This window comes from Psammomys obesus, unplaced genomic scaffold (genome assembly GCF_907164565.1).
Source record: "Psammomys obesus unplaced genomic scaffold, mPsaObe1.curated_primary_1811, whole genome shotgun sequence".
Lineage (NCBI taxonomy): Eukaryota > Metazoa > Chordata > Mammalia > Rodentia > Muridae > Psammomys > Psammomys obesus.
Window position 1 is genome coordinate 15,412,948 of NW_026596073.1, and position 19,369 is coordinate 15,432,316.

General features: G+C 40.7%; 2 protein-coding genes across 5 annotated transcripts in view; one reads left to right on the forward strand and one right to left on the reverse strand.

The window, feature by feature from the left end:
* The window catches only part of Hltf (helicase like transcription factor), a 47,309-nt gene extending 45,023 nt beyond the window's left edge, over positions 1-2,286 (forward strand). Inside the window, exon 25 of the mRNA XM_055626124.1 lies at positions 288-2,286. Within this exon, the coding sequence (XP_055482099.1) occupies positions 288-437 (150 nt within the window). The 3' untranslated portion in view covers positions 438-2,286. The remainder of the gene's footprint in view (positions 1-287) is intronic.
* Positions 2,287-5,313: 3,027 nt separating this feature from the next.
* Positions 5,314-19,369, reverse strand: part of Gyg1 (glycogenin 1) — a 35,676-nt gene continuing 21,620 nt past the window's right edge. For 2 of the 4 annotated variants that reach the window (XM_055626198.1, XM_055626197.1), the window contains exons 6-8: positions 8,491-8,710; positions 6,363-6,413; positions 5,314-6,105 (exon numbers count right to left, since the gene is read on the reverse strand). In XM_055626198.1, coding sequence (XP_055482173.1) covers positions 5,932-6,105; positions 6,363-6,413; positions 8,491-8,710 — 445 coding nt within the window. In that variant the 3' untranslated portion in view covers positions 5,314-5,931. The remainder of the gene's footprint in view (positions 6,106-6,362; positions 6,414-8,490; positions 8,711-19,369) is intronic. The other 2 variants (XM_055626200.1, XM_055626199.1) reach the window with 1 other exon arrangement.

Here is a 19,369-nt window from a genome sequence, read left to right on the forward strand (position 1 = left end):
TGTGTGTGTGTGTGTGTGTGTGTGTGTGTGTGTGTGTGTGTGTGTGTAAAATTATTTCACTTTTAAAATGTGGATATTGTTGAAATATAAATTCTTTTAAAGGTGGTATGTGTTACTGTTACTGTTTTACCATGTCTCCAGTTTATTCTTTGACTTTAGCATCTTCATCCTTGGCTCAGGAATAATCTTATTTTCTTAGTTAAGTTTTTTTTTTTAAGAGCATCAAAAAACTTCATTTTGTTACCTGAAAAGTTCTTAATTAACTTTACTTATTTTTCTTTTTGAAGTTCATTGTGAAGGATTCTGTTGAAGAAAATATGTTGAAAATACAAAACACCAAAAGAGAACTTGCAGCTGGAGCTTTTGGAACAAAAAATGATGCTAATGAAATGAAGCAAGCTAAAATTAATGAGATCAGAACTTTAATTGATTTATAATTTGTGGGATTTTTTGTAAGGTCAGTTTGAACAGGTACTCAAGTTTTACAGATGAAAAATACAGATTTAAAAATGAGACCTAGAGAATACTCTCTCTGTGGGCATACTTTATATTAATAAAGTGGTGTTGCTGACAAATCTGTGTATGAATGAGCCTGTTTTTAGTGACGCTTCAGACATCAGTAAGTGAAAGGTGTTTTCATGCAAGTTTCTTTGCTCTCCAGCTTTTCGAAATGCCTTTGCTAAGTATTTGCCTACATTTCCCATGTATTCCTTATCTTCATAATTAAGTGTGCTTGAAGCTTATACTTTTGATCACTGGGTTATTTTTTTTTTTTTGCTGGAAATATTTAATTATTCACCAAAGCTTTTGATTAGTGATTCAGTGGATTCATGGTCCTTGTAAATTGTTAACAAACATGTATACAGGATATAAGAAAGGTTTTATTGACTATTCAAAAACTAGTTGCATCCATAGTCAAATCTTAAATGAAAGACCGAAGTTCAGGGAGCAAGTTTATTGAAAGTTTTTTATAGATTCATTGACATATAACTTATGCAGTGTGTATTTAGAAAACATTAGGGACTATATCAAAGCATTGCATGTTCATTTTAGCAAGCAGTACTGCGTTCATTACTTAAATTGTAATGATAGAATGATAACATGTAAATAGTTTGTAGGGGTGAGGAATCATTCTGTTTTTTTTTTTTTTTGAATGCCTAAATAATGTAATTTAAATATATATTTTTTATAAATGCTTTTTATTTATGTAGGTTTTTTGGAAGTAACTTTGTAAGTTTTTATAATACAGAAGACTAGTACTATATATGAGAAGATTGATAATCAGGATAGAAGTTGGGCTGAATGACCTCCAAAATCATTTCAACTCCTAAAGTCATCTTAACCTTGGATATAGAAATGTGTGTATAGAATCAGAATTTAATTTTGGAATTTTAACAGGTCCGTTCATTTATCTTACTTTTTGTTACCACAGAATTATAGATGACTTTGAGTCATATTTGAAACAGTCAGTTAGGGTAGATAATCAGTAGCTGTATTGTCCTGTAGATTTTTTTTTTTTTAAATCCAGCGAGGAGAGGACTAAGAAAGCTTCATGGTTTATGATACAGACTGAAGAACATTTGAAATGTGATTTATACTACAAGAGACTGACTAAAAGAGATGACAGATGACCTTTTAAAGTGTATACCATTTATCTTACCCACTAAATCTTCCCCAACCTGTTATTGCTCCAAGGGAACAGGATTAGCCAGCAAAAGTCTTCTTCTCAGTCCCGTTTCTCATAGCAGCAGGCGAGGCAGGTGTGGTTGTGAGGAAGACTTTTCTGCAGGGCTGAGAGTGGAATAACTGGGTTTGGCCTGCTAGTGTCAGGAGCCCACGAGAGATTTTTTTACCTGGCGGAATATAGTACCACGCACAAACTGAATCTCATCTCATATGGAATTAGAGTTCTTTAGTTCCCACATACAGTGAGGTTAAGTATAAACTGGTTTTGGCTCAAACAAACAAGAAAGGAACCCAATTTACCCATTTTAATTACAAATAAACTTGGCGCAGAAGTTAAGTTGGTGTGCTTCTTACCCAGAGAACTGCAGAGCTGTGCTTTAAAACATTCAGAGCAACCAATCTGTCAAGCGATTTGTTTTTAGTATATCAAGTGGTGTTAATAAAAAAGCTAATTCTAAGATATATAAACCACTGGAATGAAAAATTTTATGATGTGCTGTCTTACTACTTAGAAATGTCCTGAAAATACTGTATTTCAGATTATGTCTCCAACTGGAATTTTCTTTAAATTTAAAAATCAATAAAAGTCTAAAAATTTTATCTTCTTTGTCATCATTTAGTGACTACTTTCTTTTTAACAGGAAAAAAATCATCTTACTTTTTTTTTAATAATTTATTTTATGTGTGAAGGTGTTAGATTCCTTGGAATTGGTGGTACAGACAGTTGTGAGCTGCCATGTGGGTGCTGGGAATTGAATCTGGGTCCATTTGGAAGAGCAGACAGTGTTCATAACCACTGAGCCATCTCTCCAGCCCCCATCTTACTTCTATAAAGACGTTCGTTACACAATTTTTCATTGAATCACTTTTAAAAGTGTTACTCTAGGGGCTGGAGAGATGGCTCAGCGGTTAAGAGCACTGATTACTCTTCCAGAGGTCCTGAGTTTAATTTCCAGCAACCACATGATAGCTCACAACCATCTGTAATGGGATCTGATTTTCTCCTCTGGTGTCTCTGAAGACAGAGCATGCATGCATAAATAAATAAATAATTTTTTAAAAAGTGTTACTATAATTTACTTATTTATATTCAATTTTTGTACAGCTATTGAAATGTTCATTCAGATCTTAGGTATATTTAAAGTATATATAAAAACATTGATTTAAAATACTGGGTTTCATTTAATTTTCTGATTTTAAGAGCAGATGGAGTTATAATAACCATGTGTAATAAATTAGAGAATTTGCACTTGACATTATACTTTAGGATTAGAAATAATCCTACTAATAATTTATTACCAGTGAGTATATTGATCACTTCCCTTCCATAAATTTCCACCTTATAATTTTGAGTTAGTACTTAAAATACACACATACACAAGTGTGCAGAGTTTTGGAGGGGTATTTTGATATGTAGCTGCCTGGAAACAATTTAAAAATATTCATCTTTGAAAGATGAAGGTGATGAAAGATGACATCTACCAAAGAAATGGTGCTCCTTGGTGACAGTGCAGCTGATAGGTTGATATGGCTTCATATTTATTGTTTGTTTTGTGATAAATGTGTACTGTTCCTAACTACAGACTTCACTCAATACCTATGAATGTAAAATGTAAGCATCATGTATGTAAGCTTTTTCACCTTAAAGCTTACTTTCTTATGCTATATTTAACATAGGGAACAAATGGCAATTTAGTGCTTGATTTCACAGAATTTGATGTTTTTAAATCCTTTCTAAATTATATTTTCAGGCTGCTGAGATGGCTCTGTAGTTAAGAATACTGACTGCTTTTCTAGGGGTTCTGAGTTCAATTCCCAACAACTACAACCATCAATAAAGGGATTTGATTCCCTCTTTGGCATATAGGTGTACATGTAGACAGAGCACGCTCACATTAATAAAATAAAACCAAACCAAAAAACAGAGTAGTTTTGTTATAGCTGGGTGCAGTGGCACAGGGCTATAATCCCAGTATTTAGGAAGGCAGAGGCAGGCAGATCTCTGTAAATTCAAAGCCAGCCTCATCTATAAAACAAACAAACCCATAAATATTCAGTCATACTGTTTCCCATACACTGTATTTGGATCACATAATGCTTACCCACGAAAATAAGATGGGATTTTATCTCTAGCAGAGACGCAGAAGCCAAAAAGGAAGAAGTATATGACTTAGCCAGATTAGCTAAAAGAGGTCTGTGATTCCATTATTACAATGGTATGACCAGTGGCAGAGGCACTTCAGTCCTTTTGGTAAATATTTCTTGTACTTGAAAATCATAGCAACTCATTGTCTACCAGTCTAAGAGTCTCAGAGACATTCTACCACTAATATAAGAGATAAGGAGTTCTTATAACCAGCCTCTGAGTTGCTTTGTAGTCATTTTTGTCTTTAGGTATCCAAACCCTTGTGTATCCATTCAGCCATACCAAGAAGGAATATCTACAGACATTACAGAAAAGAAAGTAGGGACCATAAAAGCCCTTGCAGCTTTTGTCAATTCAATCTTGTTTTCCTCATTGATAGTCTCTATTTCCTTCAGCAGAACTATTTGCGATACTTTGTTTTGGTTATAAAATTCTGTTTTGTTGCAGGATATTTGATCCCAAATTGTGAACTGTAAAGCCGCTTCTTGCTTGGTGTTTTTGAGCCCTATCACACACCTTTAATCCAAGGATTTTCTGTTTATTGTAAACAGGTGATGATGGTGTGGTTCAGCCATCCCTAGCACACACCTTTTATCCACTGTATACAGGGTTTAATAAAGTTAACCCTAAGTCAAAAGATAGAACAAGCAACCAGCCTACAGGGATTAAAGAGTAGGAAAGCCTTTGAGTGGAGGGGTATTTACGACAGTGTGGAGAAGTAGGAGCTTTAGCTCTCTGGCTTTTTGGGCTTTGAGTTAGCAAGCCTTTGGCCTTGGGTTTTTTGGCCTTTTCCTCCTGTGGTGTCAGCTGAGCTAGTGAGCCTTTGGAGCCTTTTCCATTGGGATGTGAGCTGAGAAGGAAGGTCAGCTGGCTGCTTTCTCTGCCTCTCTGAGGTAGCAGGTTTTCAGCCTGGCATCTGGCTCCGGATTCTTTATTGGTAAAATAGAACGGTTGGGATCTTCATTTAAAAAAAAAAAAAAAAAAAAACAACACTGTTTTAGGCACCACCTTCACAGCTTGCCACCCATTGCAGCCCACATGCTGTTGATGCTGTGGGTCTTTGCTGTCGGGTAACTGAAGGAATGCAGTGGTTTAGGCACCCAGAAGTTTAACAAAGTTATATTTGTATTGTTTTGGCTAAACCACTAAAAACCATGGGTCCAGGATTGAATCCGTTAATTTTGAAAGATTACTGAGTATACTAATCACTAATACCGCCTGGTAATTTTAAGGTTTCACGAGTCAAACTATCTGCATACTCATAAGGGATTCAATGCATGGCAGACTACCTTTCATCTCACTTTTTTCCACTGATCAGACCTGTCACAATCACTGGAGAATACATTTAAATCTCCCTAAATAATTTTTTAAAGCATATACCAGGATGACAGTTTGTATTTTTGAAACTAATTGCACAAATTTGAAAAATTACTGAATGACATTTTTCAAGGGTGAGGTAGAGAAGTACTTAAACAACCAAGGTATGTCAATAAATCTTTATTTGTTATACATGGTGCTACCACAGGTACCATCAGAGAGCACACTGCAATTTTCAAGTAGACAGAACCAAAAAAGAGCAAGTACGCATGCTGCCTTCATGTGCATAGAAAACTGGTGAACTAACACTAGCTGATAGGCTTATCAATCACTCCACAGTGTTAATAAAGGCCCCGTTAGCCTGAAATGGAATTACCCCTCTGACAGGCTTTGAGCACTTCTAAATTGCAGGGCTAGTGAAGAGTGCAACAAAATTGGAAAATATCATATCTTGTTTTGAAGGGAGATAGATGGAGAGTCAAGTTTTGCACCACTTGAGAGAACCATCTTAGTAGCTTAATGTTGGCTTTCCTTTATCACACACATTGGCAACTGAAGAATCAGAGAGTTTCTGAAAAAGTCTAGGGTTAAACAGAACACTTATCCATATGACAGAATTACTGCTTCATAACGTTTGCCCAGTTCTCACCTGTTGTCCTGCCAGAACCCTTTATCTGATGAGGTTTAGTGAAAGCCTCTAACAATTGTAACAGAGTTCACATACTAAGTATCAGGAAACGTGCCTACGACATGGAGGTGTCCACGGGAAAATGGCAGTGCTTCTATTGTAGGTACGTGTCAAGTTTTTTCTTGATGTTATCAAAAGAATCTGCTCCCATGTAATCAGCCTGGCCCTGTTCCCACCGCTCCTTCCTTTCTTCTGAGGACATAGAAGGTTGTGGTGTAGCTGGGGCCTCCCCAAGGGACAGGTGTGACAAGGCTCCTGAGACATGTTCCTAGAAGAGAGTCATCAGAGGCACCTTAAGAGCTGAAGTTCTCATGAACTTAAAGAATGCAATAAACAGAACATGAGAAAAGTCAAAATGAATCATCATGCAAAAACTGAAAAGCATTACATGAAACAAACAAACAAAAGACAAGAATACAAGGGCCATATGATTTTTTTTTTTCCCTAAGAAAATGAAGACTTCTTGACTCAGTGAAAACATTGGGAGAACAAAGTAATTAGGGTTAATGTTTAAGTTCTGCATACCTTTCTACAGAAGCCACAAGAGAAAGCCAGTGTATAGACCAAGTCTGAAAGCTGCAAACAGTTCAGTAGAAAGCGTAAGATGGACGGACAAGGGAGCACAAATCTTGATAAATTCTTGATCTATGTGGGCTTGGAAAGGTTGAGAACTTAAACAAAATGATTCCTCAGATACTGTGCTTCGTGGAGAACTTACCCAGAGGGACAGAGTGCATACTCAAGTCACTGTTCTATGAAGGGAAGCTAAGAGGTTTGAGGCTGTGCCAATTTTTCTGTCCAAGCTTTCATTTGATTTGCAAGTGGCATCTATTCTTGGCGCTTCTGATCCTTTGTTTGGTTTTAGACAACTGTTTCTGTTTCCCATCTTCACCTTTTCTTGATACATGCAGCAAATCTATTCTACCTTAAGTTAGATTCTGATTGCATATGGCTAGGCAATCAACTCAGTGTACCATAAAAGATAACCTGTGTTGTCATTCAGAAGATCTGAGCTGAGTGGGTACTGGAAGTCTTACAAGAAAAAGAATGGATAAAAATAGGTAATGCTTTAACAGAAAAAAAAATGGTGGAACATTTTTTGTGTACTCGGTTTACTGGCATAAATAAGTATATTGTGTGAGTATACTGAAACTCCCAAGAGTTTAGGTAAAGGGTTTTTACTGATGTGTAAAACTGTAGAGGTTACTTAAATGCACTGAAACTCCAAGAAGTTTAGGTACAGAAGTTTAGTACCTGAAGTTTAGTACAGAGGTTTACTGACATATGAACAACTGTTAATCCACGTACAGAAGCTCCAAGGAGTTTAGGCACCGCACAGCAGCAGAGCACAGGCAAGGCAAGGAAGTTCGGACAGCAGATCAGCTCTTCCTTTGCCTTCTACTTGCAACAAAGGTGTAAAAGACATTGTCGTCTCTCATTTTCTACCTCACAGCACAGTAACTAGAGTTTACAGTGAACATCCCTAAGAGACAGGGCCCTGAGGTCAAGCCTGATATGGAGCTAACAAAATAGATGAGTATTTAATTTCTCCCTTCTCCTGCTATCAAATGCTATACTTAATTATTGGCCTTACAGATCAAATTTTCATAAAGATCATAGTCTTTCAGAAATGGGTTTGAGCCCTAGATGTTACTGTAATCTTTTACATGAGTAAAATTTTTGTGACTTTTCTAAGCCTTATAATTTCTTTATAAAAGGGGATATTGACAATAACTACAGGGCTGAATGGAGTAGTTGTACTAAGTTAAGGACTTGCCATGCTGCTAGGCACTTCTGTGAATAGCTATTATGATACACACAGCACTGACTAGGAAGAATATGCTATTTATTTCTCCCTTTCTCATCCCTATATTGAGCATTACCTCATGATTTACTCAGTTGGGTTTTGGTGTGTGTGTGTGTGTGTGTGTGTGTGTGTGTGTGTGTGTTTGTATCTTAATATGTAAAGTAACATTCTTCATCTTCTTCCAATTCAGCATGAAGAACAAACCTCAGAAAAGTACCTTTAAAACCAGAAAACATGCTAATGAAGGTTGTTAACAAAATTTAGTGTCATCTCCCTCTTACAAAGGGATCATTTTACGATCTTAGGAGAATAAAACAGAAAATTAGAGTATTCCTATTGTGATTGACACAGAAAGTTCATTTTACTAAGCAGATGGCAAATACAAGATATATTTAATGGTTTGAAGTTTTTAAACCTTAAATGTGACATTCTCTCTATCCCTCCCACCCAGTGCTGGAGATGGAAGGTAGGACTTGCACATACTATGTAAGCATTCCCCTCCTAGGCTACATGCCTGTCCTAGCCACTCTTCATATAGATTTACAGTATTAAGAATCATCTAAACATTGTTTTTATGATGAATAAGCCAAGAATTCATAGTTACAATGGTGAATGTATAGAATTCCAAAAGCATACATTCTCAGATTTAATGAAATTTGCCACACAATCTACATTTGCTGTTTCTGTGGTGTTACCACTTCCTGGCTCTAAGATGGTCACAGCTTTCCCCACAGAGCCCTACCTCTATTTAACAAACTACTAAGAATTGATGAGTGCTACCAAGATAGCAAGTTTTAAAAGTACAGCACTAAATTTCCTGAAATGAAAGTGAAACATGGAACCTACCATCATTAGACTGGAGCAGGCATCTTTGTCAAGGCCATAGTGTTGGAGCAGGGGTAAGACACTGGTGGTGAAGATGTCCCACCACAGGTTCAGGAACTCTGGGTGACACACACTTGGGTCCTGGGATTCACATTTGACACTTTTTGTTTGGGGACTGTAAGTGTAATTCCATGGCTTGATTCGTCCCAAGAAGTGTACAACTTTGGCATTTGTGCCAAACCTGCCAAGCAAGCAGATAAAAAGAGTGAATTGCAGCAGATCATCAGCACCTTATCCTGTGGGTGGCCTCAGTGGTGCACCTTCCATTGTGTGGTAGCAGTTGGAAAGACAACTACACTGTAAAGACAGGAGACACTTTGAAAATGGTCATGTTCTACCTCCAGGAGCTAAGCTCTTCTGAAGAGACATATTTGCAAGGTGGCAAACATCACAATGTCACAGCAACTGTGCTGTGTTGCTTCTATTCAAACCAGAAGCACTCCACACCCAGGTTGGGCGGGTCAATGAACAGTAAATGAACATGTTTCCCTTCCTCTAGAGAGAGGTTGCACTTTCTACCTCATACTAAACATACATACAAAAAGTCATATGACTTTTTGGCCAGTGTTAAGATAGAAATGTGATTGCCTTGTGAACTTCCTTGTTTATGTTTCAGAACTGGAAACATAGGACATCTGTGCCAAATTTGTGGCCGGGCTCCAATTCCAGCTAAGAATGGATCAAAGCTGCCTCTTCTGGCCTGCCAGGACATCAAGTAATAAATACTTAGTGGCTAATATAGTGTTTTGATATGTGTACACATTGCAAAATTAGATCAATGTACTCATACATTTACCGAAGAATCTATCATTTCCTTTTGGCAAAAACTTTGAAAGATCTAGCATTTTGAAATATGTAGTACATTATTGTCTACAGACAGCTGTGTCATGTGAAAACATTTTTTGTTTTGGTCCCAAGTGTGGGAAGTGGGAATGTTTTCCCCCTGTGGAAAATAGCCAACCATGAGAGGGCGCATGATGTTGGTCAGCTGAAAACTACCCTGTGCAAGGGGCATGGTTTTTGTGAGCTGCAAAACATCCTTGTGCGGACTTTGAAGAGGGTTAAATGGAAGGCAGTGAGACAGTGCCTTCTGCCTTTTACACTTTTGCAGCGCTACGGTTTTGCATGGCTTGGTTCACATCCTTTGCTGGTCTTTGCAGAGAGAAACGCTCTGGAGAACTACTTGTGTTGCTCTGGCAGAATCTTGCTGCTTTCATGGACATGTGCCATTTGGGCAGAGTCTAGCTGAATCGTTCTGCTGTTGCGGGTGTGTGTTGCTGTTGTTGCTTTGCTGTTTGATGAGACTACTGGTATCCAGATGGCTGAGTTTGGTAAATCCCAAAGAACCCATCAGTCCTTATCAGCAGGAAGTAGTGGGTCTGGAGAGGTAGCTAGGGGTTAAAAGCATATACTGCTCTTGCAGAGGAACTGAGTTCAGTTCCCAGCACCCGTATTTGGCACCCCACAACACACACAGTTCAATGGGATCTAATGACCTCTTCTGGCTTCTTAGGACGGTGCACTCACTTGAAAAAACACACACACAGAAAATTGAAGTACTTTAGCTTGTATATGTATGAAGTAATGTGGGTGTGTGCACATGTGTGCCTGTGTACAGAGACAAGAGGAGAATATTCACTATCTTTCTTAATTGCTTTCCACTTGATTTCTGAGACAGCTGGGTGTAACTGAAGCATTGGGTTACAGATGCCCACACCTGACTTTTTATGTGGATACTGGAGAGCCAAACTCAAGACCTCATTGCTTATACCACAGGCTTTACAAGTGAGCCACCTCTCCAGCGTCACCGTGCACATTTCTTGACATGTAACTTTTTGTAATACCAAATTTCAGAACAAATGATAACTTTAAATGCATAAAAGCTAAGCCTGGTCCTTTATTGGCTTGATGGAAATCTATGAATTTAAAAACAAACAGTAGGGGCTGGAAAGATGGCTCAGCTGTTAAGAGCATTTACTGCTCTTTCAGAGGACCTGAGTTCAATTCCTAGCACCCATATGGTAGTTCACAACCATCTGTAATTACAGTTCCAAGGGCTTAGACATCCTCTTCTGACTTTTTTGGACATCAGGTATGCATATGACACACATACACACATGCATTCAAAATACAAATAAAATGAACAGATCCAATCTAAAAAATAATAGCTAGGAATTCATGTAGGAGAGGCACAAAAAAGATGGTGATGAATTTAAGTAACTAGCTGGGCCTATTTGTACAGGCATGTAGTCCTGGCTGCTTGACAGAACAAGGCAGAAGGATTTACAATTCAAGGTCTACTTCTACTTTATAAGGAGTTCAAGTCTAGGCCAAATTACCTAGTGAGAATCTTTCTCAAAGTTAAAATAAAGGCAAGTACAAAAAACACAGGGAAACGGGAATCCAAGGTGCTTGGGAATTCAGAGGTAAAGAAGGCACTACAAGTCAGTCAGTGTTGGAGGACAGAGGTTTGAGACAAAAGGTTGATACTTCAAGCTTATGCAGATGACATCTGAGGATCTGCACAGTTAGATGAGCTAAGTATCTAAACATACAACCGTGTGCCACCTGAAGTAGCCAGAAACTGGGGTACATGTCTTATATACTGTGCTCAAGAGTTAGTCTTAGTGGATTTATCCTATATGTATTCAACATATTTGAGTGAGATGTACAGCCCAAATAGCGTAGAGCATAGGGGTAACATTTCCTACTTCCCAATTTTATTTTGTAATGTTTGGGGTAGGTCCAGATTTTGTAAGAACATGGTTGGGAATAATCATCCTATTGGGTGGGCCTCAATTAACATCTCAGCTGAAGGTAAAAGAGACTTAGTTGTTCAAGATCATACAGCTATTAAGTGCCAATGTTGTACAATTTTGTCTAAGGCCAGAGCTTAACTATCCTGTGATAATGAAAAAAAAAAAAAAAGTAAAGCTGAGAAAGAAGGCTCCTCTTCAAGGTTTGTTTAATCTACCTTTTTTTTTTTTTTGAAAATGAATGCATGGTATCCCAAGCTCCATATTTTATACATAGTTTCTTTTTTTTTCTTGCCCCCTCTCTCCATCCCATCCATCCTCCCCCCTCTCTATACTTAAACAGAAATCCTTATGCCCTAAATAGGTAACTATTATATCCCAGGCACTATGCTAAGTGTGTGTTCACATGAAGCCTTTGTCCTTGCAGAAAGATGGGTTATGGAAGAATAATCAGTTCAAGGAAGCAAGTCAGGGCCACCTGGGCCATGCTGACATTAAGGACTATGTGAATTCCAAAGCAGCATAGGTAGGCTTTTCAAAAGAGGCTTTATGCCAGACACGGTGGCACACGCCTTTAATCTCAGCACTTGGGAGGCAGAGGCAGGTGAATCTCTGAGTTTGAGGCCAGCCTACTCTACAAAGAGAGTTCCAGGATAGCCAGGGCTGTTACACAGAGAAGCCCTGCCTTGAAAGCAAAACAAAACAAACAAACAAACAAACAAACAAACAAACAAAAACAGAAAGAAAGAGAGAGAAAAAAGGGAAGGAAGGAAAGAAGGGGCAGGAATTAAAGATGATGGTCAATGCCTGGGGAAAACAGCCAGAATTCAAGTGTTTCAGTGATGGTGAGGGACTCTGTTTTAGAGATGTGAAAGCTGTGTGTATGTTTGTGTGTTGCGGAGGTGGTGAAGGCACAACTTCACCCTATCATGCAAGAAAGTACACATAGGAAGTATAGGTCTCATACATTCACTCCTGATGGAACTTCCCTGCCTGAAGCCATAGCACTTATTTTATTCTCCTGTATTAGTCAGCTACTAAACCTCAATCTGTATACTGATATTTACATTTTTATTAGTCTGTACCTCATATAAATGTCGTACTATCACAGGATTGTAGCAAGGATAATTATTATATACTGAAACATTAGTAACTATTCTTTCTACCTTACTTGTCTTGACAGTTCACAGATGTCAGCTCTCAGGAGTCAGCTGACACATTTTGAAGTACATAGCTAGGTTCTGTTTAGCATTTGCACTGTGTACCTATTTAATCTCTAAAACAATTATGTAGGTAGGTAAACCAAGGCTTTAAAGTATTTGCAAGGATCAATCACATGGCTGATGAATGAACAGGCTGTGAAACACAGGCCATCTTGCCTCAGAGCCAGTGCTCTTTACCAGGAGGAGCTATTCTGTAAAGTCGCACTCAGGATTGAAGGGTATTGCAGGACAGGGGCATTTGTGAATCCTTACCTATGGACAGTCAATCTAAGTAGAAGAGCATAGTCAAGGATTCTGCAATAGAAGGAACCAATAAGAAAATCACATAGTACCAATAGTCTAAAGACTTTTCTTAGAAGGATAAAGTTTATACAAAGTTTGAGGAGCGAAAGGAAAAATAAGAACAGGAAGTGGGTAGTGTATCTTAGGCCCACAGTGACCCGTACGTAGACCGTGCTGAGCAGGAATCATGGAATACCTCCCCAGATGCCCTCCTGTACCTCAGTCTGTGAACTGGGACTTCACTGGGAAAATAAGGATCCAACCCATCTGCACAGACCATCCAGTCCTTTGCTGTGGGTAGGAATGTGTATCTCATCTTTAGGTCCTCCCCGCAACCTCCCTACATTCATGCTGGGGCCTATGGTCTCCCTCTTAAATGTCAACAGCAGTGTCATTTGGAAATAGACACAGGCCTGTATTTCCCTGTGGCCCAGGCCTTGAGATCTACATTTATGAATATATGTTTCCAATATTCGTTGGCTAAGTCACTATTACCTTTTATAAAAAAAAGAAAGGATCCTCTTCCCTTGAAATATGTTTACTTATTCTACCCTTACTGGGGGTGTGTGTGTGTGTCTGAATCCAGTAAATAGTTGTTTTATAAACAAAGCAGTCTTATGTTACTTAATGAGCTTGTTTGAGGTAGATGCTAAGATTCTAAGACAGTGGTTTTCAACCTTTCTAATGTTGAGACTCTTTAATACAGTTCCTCATGTTGTGGTAACCTCCAGCCATATTTTTTTTTTTTTTTGCTACTTCATAACTGTAATTTTGCTACTGTTATGAACCATAATGTAAATATTTGACATGTGACCCCTGTGACAGGGTTGTCTCTATCCACAGGTTGAGACCCACTGCTCTAAGGAGGGTTGTGGGTGAAATTGCTCTTTCTGACCTATGGTTAAAAAAAAATAAGATAAGCAGGATTGAGGAAAATAGCATGGCACAATGACCAGATTTCTGCAACAAAACAAAACAAAACAAAACAAAACAAACAAAACAAAACAAAATGTGGGATTTGAGTAGCTTTCCTAAAATGCTAATTGGGGCAGACTATTTAAGGGAAGACAAGGACTATCTTCCTGAAGACTGAGGAGTGTAGAGGCAGAGAGAAGCACGGAAGAAGGAAGAAGGAAGTAAGGCCACACAGAAACCAGACAGTGACTTCTGAAGTTTCAGCTGAGGCGTATGGCCAGCTTTATCTGTGTCCTCAGGAATGAGGACTTTTACACACTTTCATAGTTAGATAAAGTGCCACGTACATAACAGTTAAAGAAATGGATAGTAGTGGAGAGCAAGAGAACACATGTTAGAGCTGGTGCCTGCACTGGTCTCTAAACACAGCTGGTCTGTGCCAGCCCAAGGTCTGTTCCAGGGTGAGAGAGGCAGAGGGAGTGAGAAGGCAGAACTAAGTGCGAAACAGACTACATTCAAAGATGGAAGTGAAGACAAATGTCCCAGTTTTATGCAAGGTAGTCACAGCAGAGAATGTTCTTGGAAATGGTGTGGAGAGTACTATCTGGGTCCCACAATGGCCACAAAAATTAAGGTGTTATAGTATACCAGCTGGATGGCAGAACAGCCAAAGAGGCTAAAGGATTTATCCAGTAGTCTTGTATATAAAATGATGAGCAAGATGTCTCAAACACTAGTCTGGTTTTTTTAATCCAAGATTTCAATCCACCTGGATACAGGTTTCAGATAATTTTCTACATCTACATTATGGTGATGGGAGAATGACTTAAAAGTTATTTTCCAGCCATGCCATGTGGTGCTGGTAGGGAAAGATGCCCAAAGAGACCTGCCCTCTACTGCAAGGCACACTGCCATTGTGCAATGCAGCGCGGGAGGAGGAGGCCCAGAGCCTGGCTCCCCTCCATCGCACACAGGTGGGCTGTGGAGGTCACCCAGCGACCCACCAGCCACGTGGCCCACTTGCAGGGGTTGTCACTACAGTGTGCAACTATGCAGCGGGCAGATGGGAGAGAAAGAGAAGAACAGTTTGAGCATTATAAAGAGATGGGACTGGAGAGTTGAGGGCGGAGAGGAATAGCCTGTTGTGAGTATTCCCCACCACCTGAGGCCATGGAGAAGTTCTGGCTCGTGCAGCCACTGAGAGCCATGCCTGGGCCCGTGGCCATGCAGCAGCAGGGATCAGTGTCGACATCTGTGGCTCAAATTACCACCAGAAACCATGGGGATGTACCTGGTCTGGGCGGCTACCTGGAACCATGTTCATATCCAAGGACTATGCAGAACTGGCCTCGCCTCCCACTAGCTATAGTACACTGGAGAGCTGGGCCCAGATCTCACCAGCAGCAGCACTTGAGGAAGCAGGCCCTGTACCTCGAAGCACAGGTGAGCCAGCCCAAGGGCACGAGTGTGGGAGAGCTGACCCCACCACCCATCTGTTGTGAGGTGGCATGAGCCTGGAGACGATGCCCTATCCCACCTCAACCCTCTCTACCTCCACGAGTCTGGACAGCTGGCCCCGGGGGTCCTGCCCCTCACTGGCTGCAGCACTTGATACAGTAGGTCCGCCACCTAGACTGGGCAGCATGGTGGAGCCGGCTCTGGAGGCGAGCGTAGAGGCAAGCTGTGGGTATGGGCAAGCTGGCCCTGAGGGTATGAGAGTGAAAGAGCTGACCCTGTCTCCTGCTTATGGCAGCACTGGGTGGCCTGGCTGGAACAGGGCTGGAGACCTTGCCGGGGGTGGGGTGGATGCGGGGAGCTGGCAGGCTGATCAGCTCAACAACTACCCAGGCCCAATTCCAGGCTTTGAGTGGGCCCACCCAAAAATCCACATTATATGTGAACTGTTGGAGCTCGTGAAAGGGCTGGTCTTCATGATTCAACGCTGCAGGATCTTCATGACATAGGACAACTACAGGATAACCAGGAGTTTTGTGAAGATCCAATATTGATGGTGTGACAGAAGCCAGAGACCTTGAACCAGACTAATTACACATTGCAATGAACATTTGCAAGTGAAGATGTGCAGACAGAGGCGTATTCTGTGAAACACACCACGACACACTACAGCTTCCATGAGATGTTTTTTATGCTTTGTTTTGCCCCCCCCCCCCCCGTTTGTGTGCTTTTTATTTTCTTTTAATGGGAGGCTGCAAAGAGAAAGGGCAGACATGAGGGGAAGAGGACATGTGTGGGACTTGGGTACATGATGTGAAACTCACAAAGAATCAATAAAAGGTTAAAAATGGAAAAAAGTATTTTCCACCCTTTCTCATTTGTAAAAATTCAAAAGAGTCATATCAAAATGAAATAAGAGCAAGATCACAAGTGAAAGGAAAATGCTTTTAGTCTTTCAGAACTTTTAGGGGTATGGAGGTTTCTTTCAGTAGGGTACCTGTCATGAATGTAGTTCTGGGTTCAAGCGCTAGCACTGCAAATATACAAGCAAAGAAATGAACAAATAATTTCAGCCTAAATACAAGGGTGGGTGGGTGCACAGTTTACAGCCAGGGAAGTCAGGGTCGTCTCTGCTTTTGCATTTCCCCCACCAAAGGCATGAAGTAAGTAGAGTGTAAACCACCTTGCAGAAAGCAAAGCAAAACAAACAAACAAACAAACAAACAAACAAAAACCAGCGTCGAGGAAGGGGGCATAGTGCAGTGAGAACATAACACTCAGTTGACTCTAGCTTATGGCAAGAATAATGAGGTTTCCTGACATACCCTGGGTTTATCACAAAATCACCCCAGGAATTTAAAAAAGAAGTTGGTACAATTGTTTCTAAATTATCAAGAGCCATTTATTCTGACCCAGTAAGGGGATTTGTATCAGCTTGCATGCATTTCTTAAAATAAGTATTCTAATTTTAACTTGATAGAATCTCCAAGGAGTCATCCAGATCACAAGACATAGTTTGAACCCGGGCCAGCAACAGTAGTGCTTATGTTAGCTGTTGGAATAATCCCTGTGGCCTGATGTTACCAAAGGATCAGATGGACATTATACGGCTACTAGTCAGTGACACAGATGGGGCTTCAGACCTGTTTAGAATAGGAAGGAATGAATACAGGAGGGTACGCCAGAAGCAATTCATCACTAAAATAATTAGTGGCTTTATATGCAACGTTCTATGAGCTACCAAGAAAGAGGATGCAGTACTTCATGGTACTCATCTGGAAATGTGCCGAAGGCACCAGGCATCCTCGTGCCCACTCCAAAATGGCTCACACTCTCTGTCTTACAACCACTCACTCACATGCCTGTTCAGATTCACAAATGTGGAGACAGTTGCACGAGAGCTCTTCCCCACTAGTGATAATGTCTCTCCCTTCACCAAAATGCACATCTCTCACCCATCCAGTCTATATCAGGAGCCTGGCATGAGGGCGCATGCTTGAAATTTCAGTCCTTGGGAGTGAGGAGTTGAGGGGATTGTTATGAGTTTGAGACCAGCATGGGCTACACAGTGAGTTCAAGGCCAGCCTGACCTAATACAGATTGTTTTTAAAAAGTCACAAACTCAAGTGTCCATGAGGTACGCTTAATCCTGCAGTGGAGTGGTGTACCAGGTGAAGTAGCGATGTGAAACACAGAAGCATTCCTGTCCCATTCTCAGTTACAGGCAACATGACATGCTCGGCTTTCCCTTGCCTTGCTAGTGAACCGGCTCTAGTGTTCCGGAAGTCAGAGCATCAGCACTCAGTGCAGACTTCATTGCTTTGAGTGAGCCTAGTCAGTTACATGGCCTGTCAGGCCAGCATTTCTCCGCAAAGTCTCAGGATGTCAAGAGAAGACTCTCGGGCAGCATGCCATTCTCAGCCTCTACCGGCTGACTGCTCATTCACCAACCTGGAGCCTGCACTCACCTGCCAACATCCAGACCCATATTACACACCCGCTTCCCTTACAGTTCCGAGGATGAGCATGGCTCCTCTAGATTCCTTTCCATCCAATCAAAGACATCACTCTCAGCTCTCCCATTTATTAATGACAGCCCTCCACATGGCCTTCCTGCTAGAAATATGTTGTAACATCTGCTTTCTTTTCCCACTTAGCTGCCATCCCCTTCCTGTTCCTTTTAGAAGCACATTTCTAGGGAAGCTGTGTACACTTACAAAGCCCATTCTGCTGGGCATCCTTCAGCCAGGGCCTCTCCTCCACTGCTTTGCTGCATGGACACTTGCTGAAGTCACCAGTGACTTTTACATCCTACGCTCAAGTACCATTCTAAGTTGTCCTTTAATCGACAACAGCATTTTGTACAGATGAAGTGTTCCTTCCTCCTGGAAACATCTTTATTGTGTGGCTTTCTACAATACCATCACTTTGCTGGTTCTCCTTGTACCTCTTTCTGTTTGGGTCTTTTACCCCTTCTCTCCAGGCTCGGTCTTCAGGGTTCTTCCTCCAATAATCAGTCCATTACATCATACTGCATAGTGGATATAAACATTTGTGTGCTGGCAGTTCTAATAGTTTTGTCTCATTCAGGCCTATCTTCTGAATGTCTGGGTTGTTTAAAATGAAGTTTCTTCTTTGACAGGTCCACAGATGTACATGGAGCCTTCTGACTGCTTTCCAACTGTTTTTTTATTTCTCTCCCTTCCCTATATACTTCCCTTATGGTACTAATTTGCCACATTAATGGCTTTGATTATTTTTGTGGGTCACTCACTGAGTTTTTCAGGACCATCTTTGTGATCCTGGGTTTGGAGCTATTCTATTCACTGGACCCTGATGAGGCTAGCATTGGGCACACACCTAAAGACAATGGCTCCCTCTTCTGGAATTTCTCAGTAGCCAATTGTTTGGCAGTAAGGGGCCCCATGAGCCTTTCCCTTTGTTTTTCTTCCACGAGCCCTCTCCAATTCAGATGTCAATCTTCAAACAAGGTTCTGTGGAATCTCACTCCTTTCTGCCTATCACTGGAACACCTCTCCAAGCTGATTTGGGGCCTAAGAGGATGGCACAGCCGTAGTGTTTGCCTCGCATGCTCTAAATCCTAAGGTTTGCCTTCAAAATGATAAAAATTTAAAAATACAAAAAAGAAACAAAACCTAATGGGCAAAGACTGAGTTGAGTCTGACATGGAAGCTTTCTCTTTGTTGATGAAGACTCAGGCGGCAGCAGAGCAGACAGCCGTGAGATCAGGGGTAGAATACCCAACAGAGACAAACGAGATTAGGTCACATTGAGACTCGTGACAGCTGAAGCCTGATAGGTATCTCCAGCACCAGAGAAGAGGGTCAAGGTGTCTGCAGCCACCACTTGATTCTTCGGCACCCAGTCCATGTCAAGAAGCTCTGCACACGGGTCTGCTGCCAAATGGATGAACGCTGACGTGCAGCGCAGTGCACAGGTTCCGGGACCATCGAGAGAGTGAGTGGTTAAGTAAATCGATAAACAGCTCGAGAGCTGAGCCCAGCAACACATTTTAGGATTTTAGGTAAAAGTGTAGGAATGTAAAAATAAACAAAGAGGGGACTTTACAGTTTTGGTGAAAACTGTCATGGGGTGAAGCTGAAAAAAGAATATCCCAAGGGCCTGGGGAATTTAGTCAGCCAGAAACTCGAGAGAATAGAATTGCAGGCATGTCATATCAAATCTTTA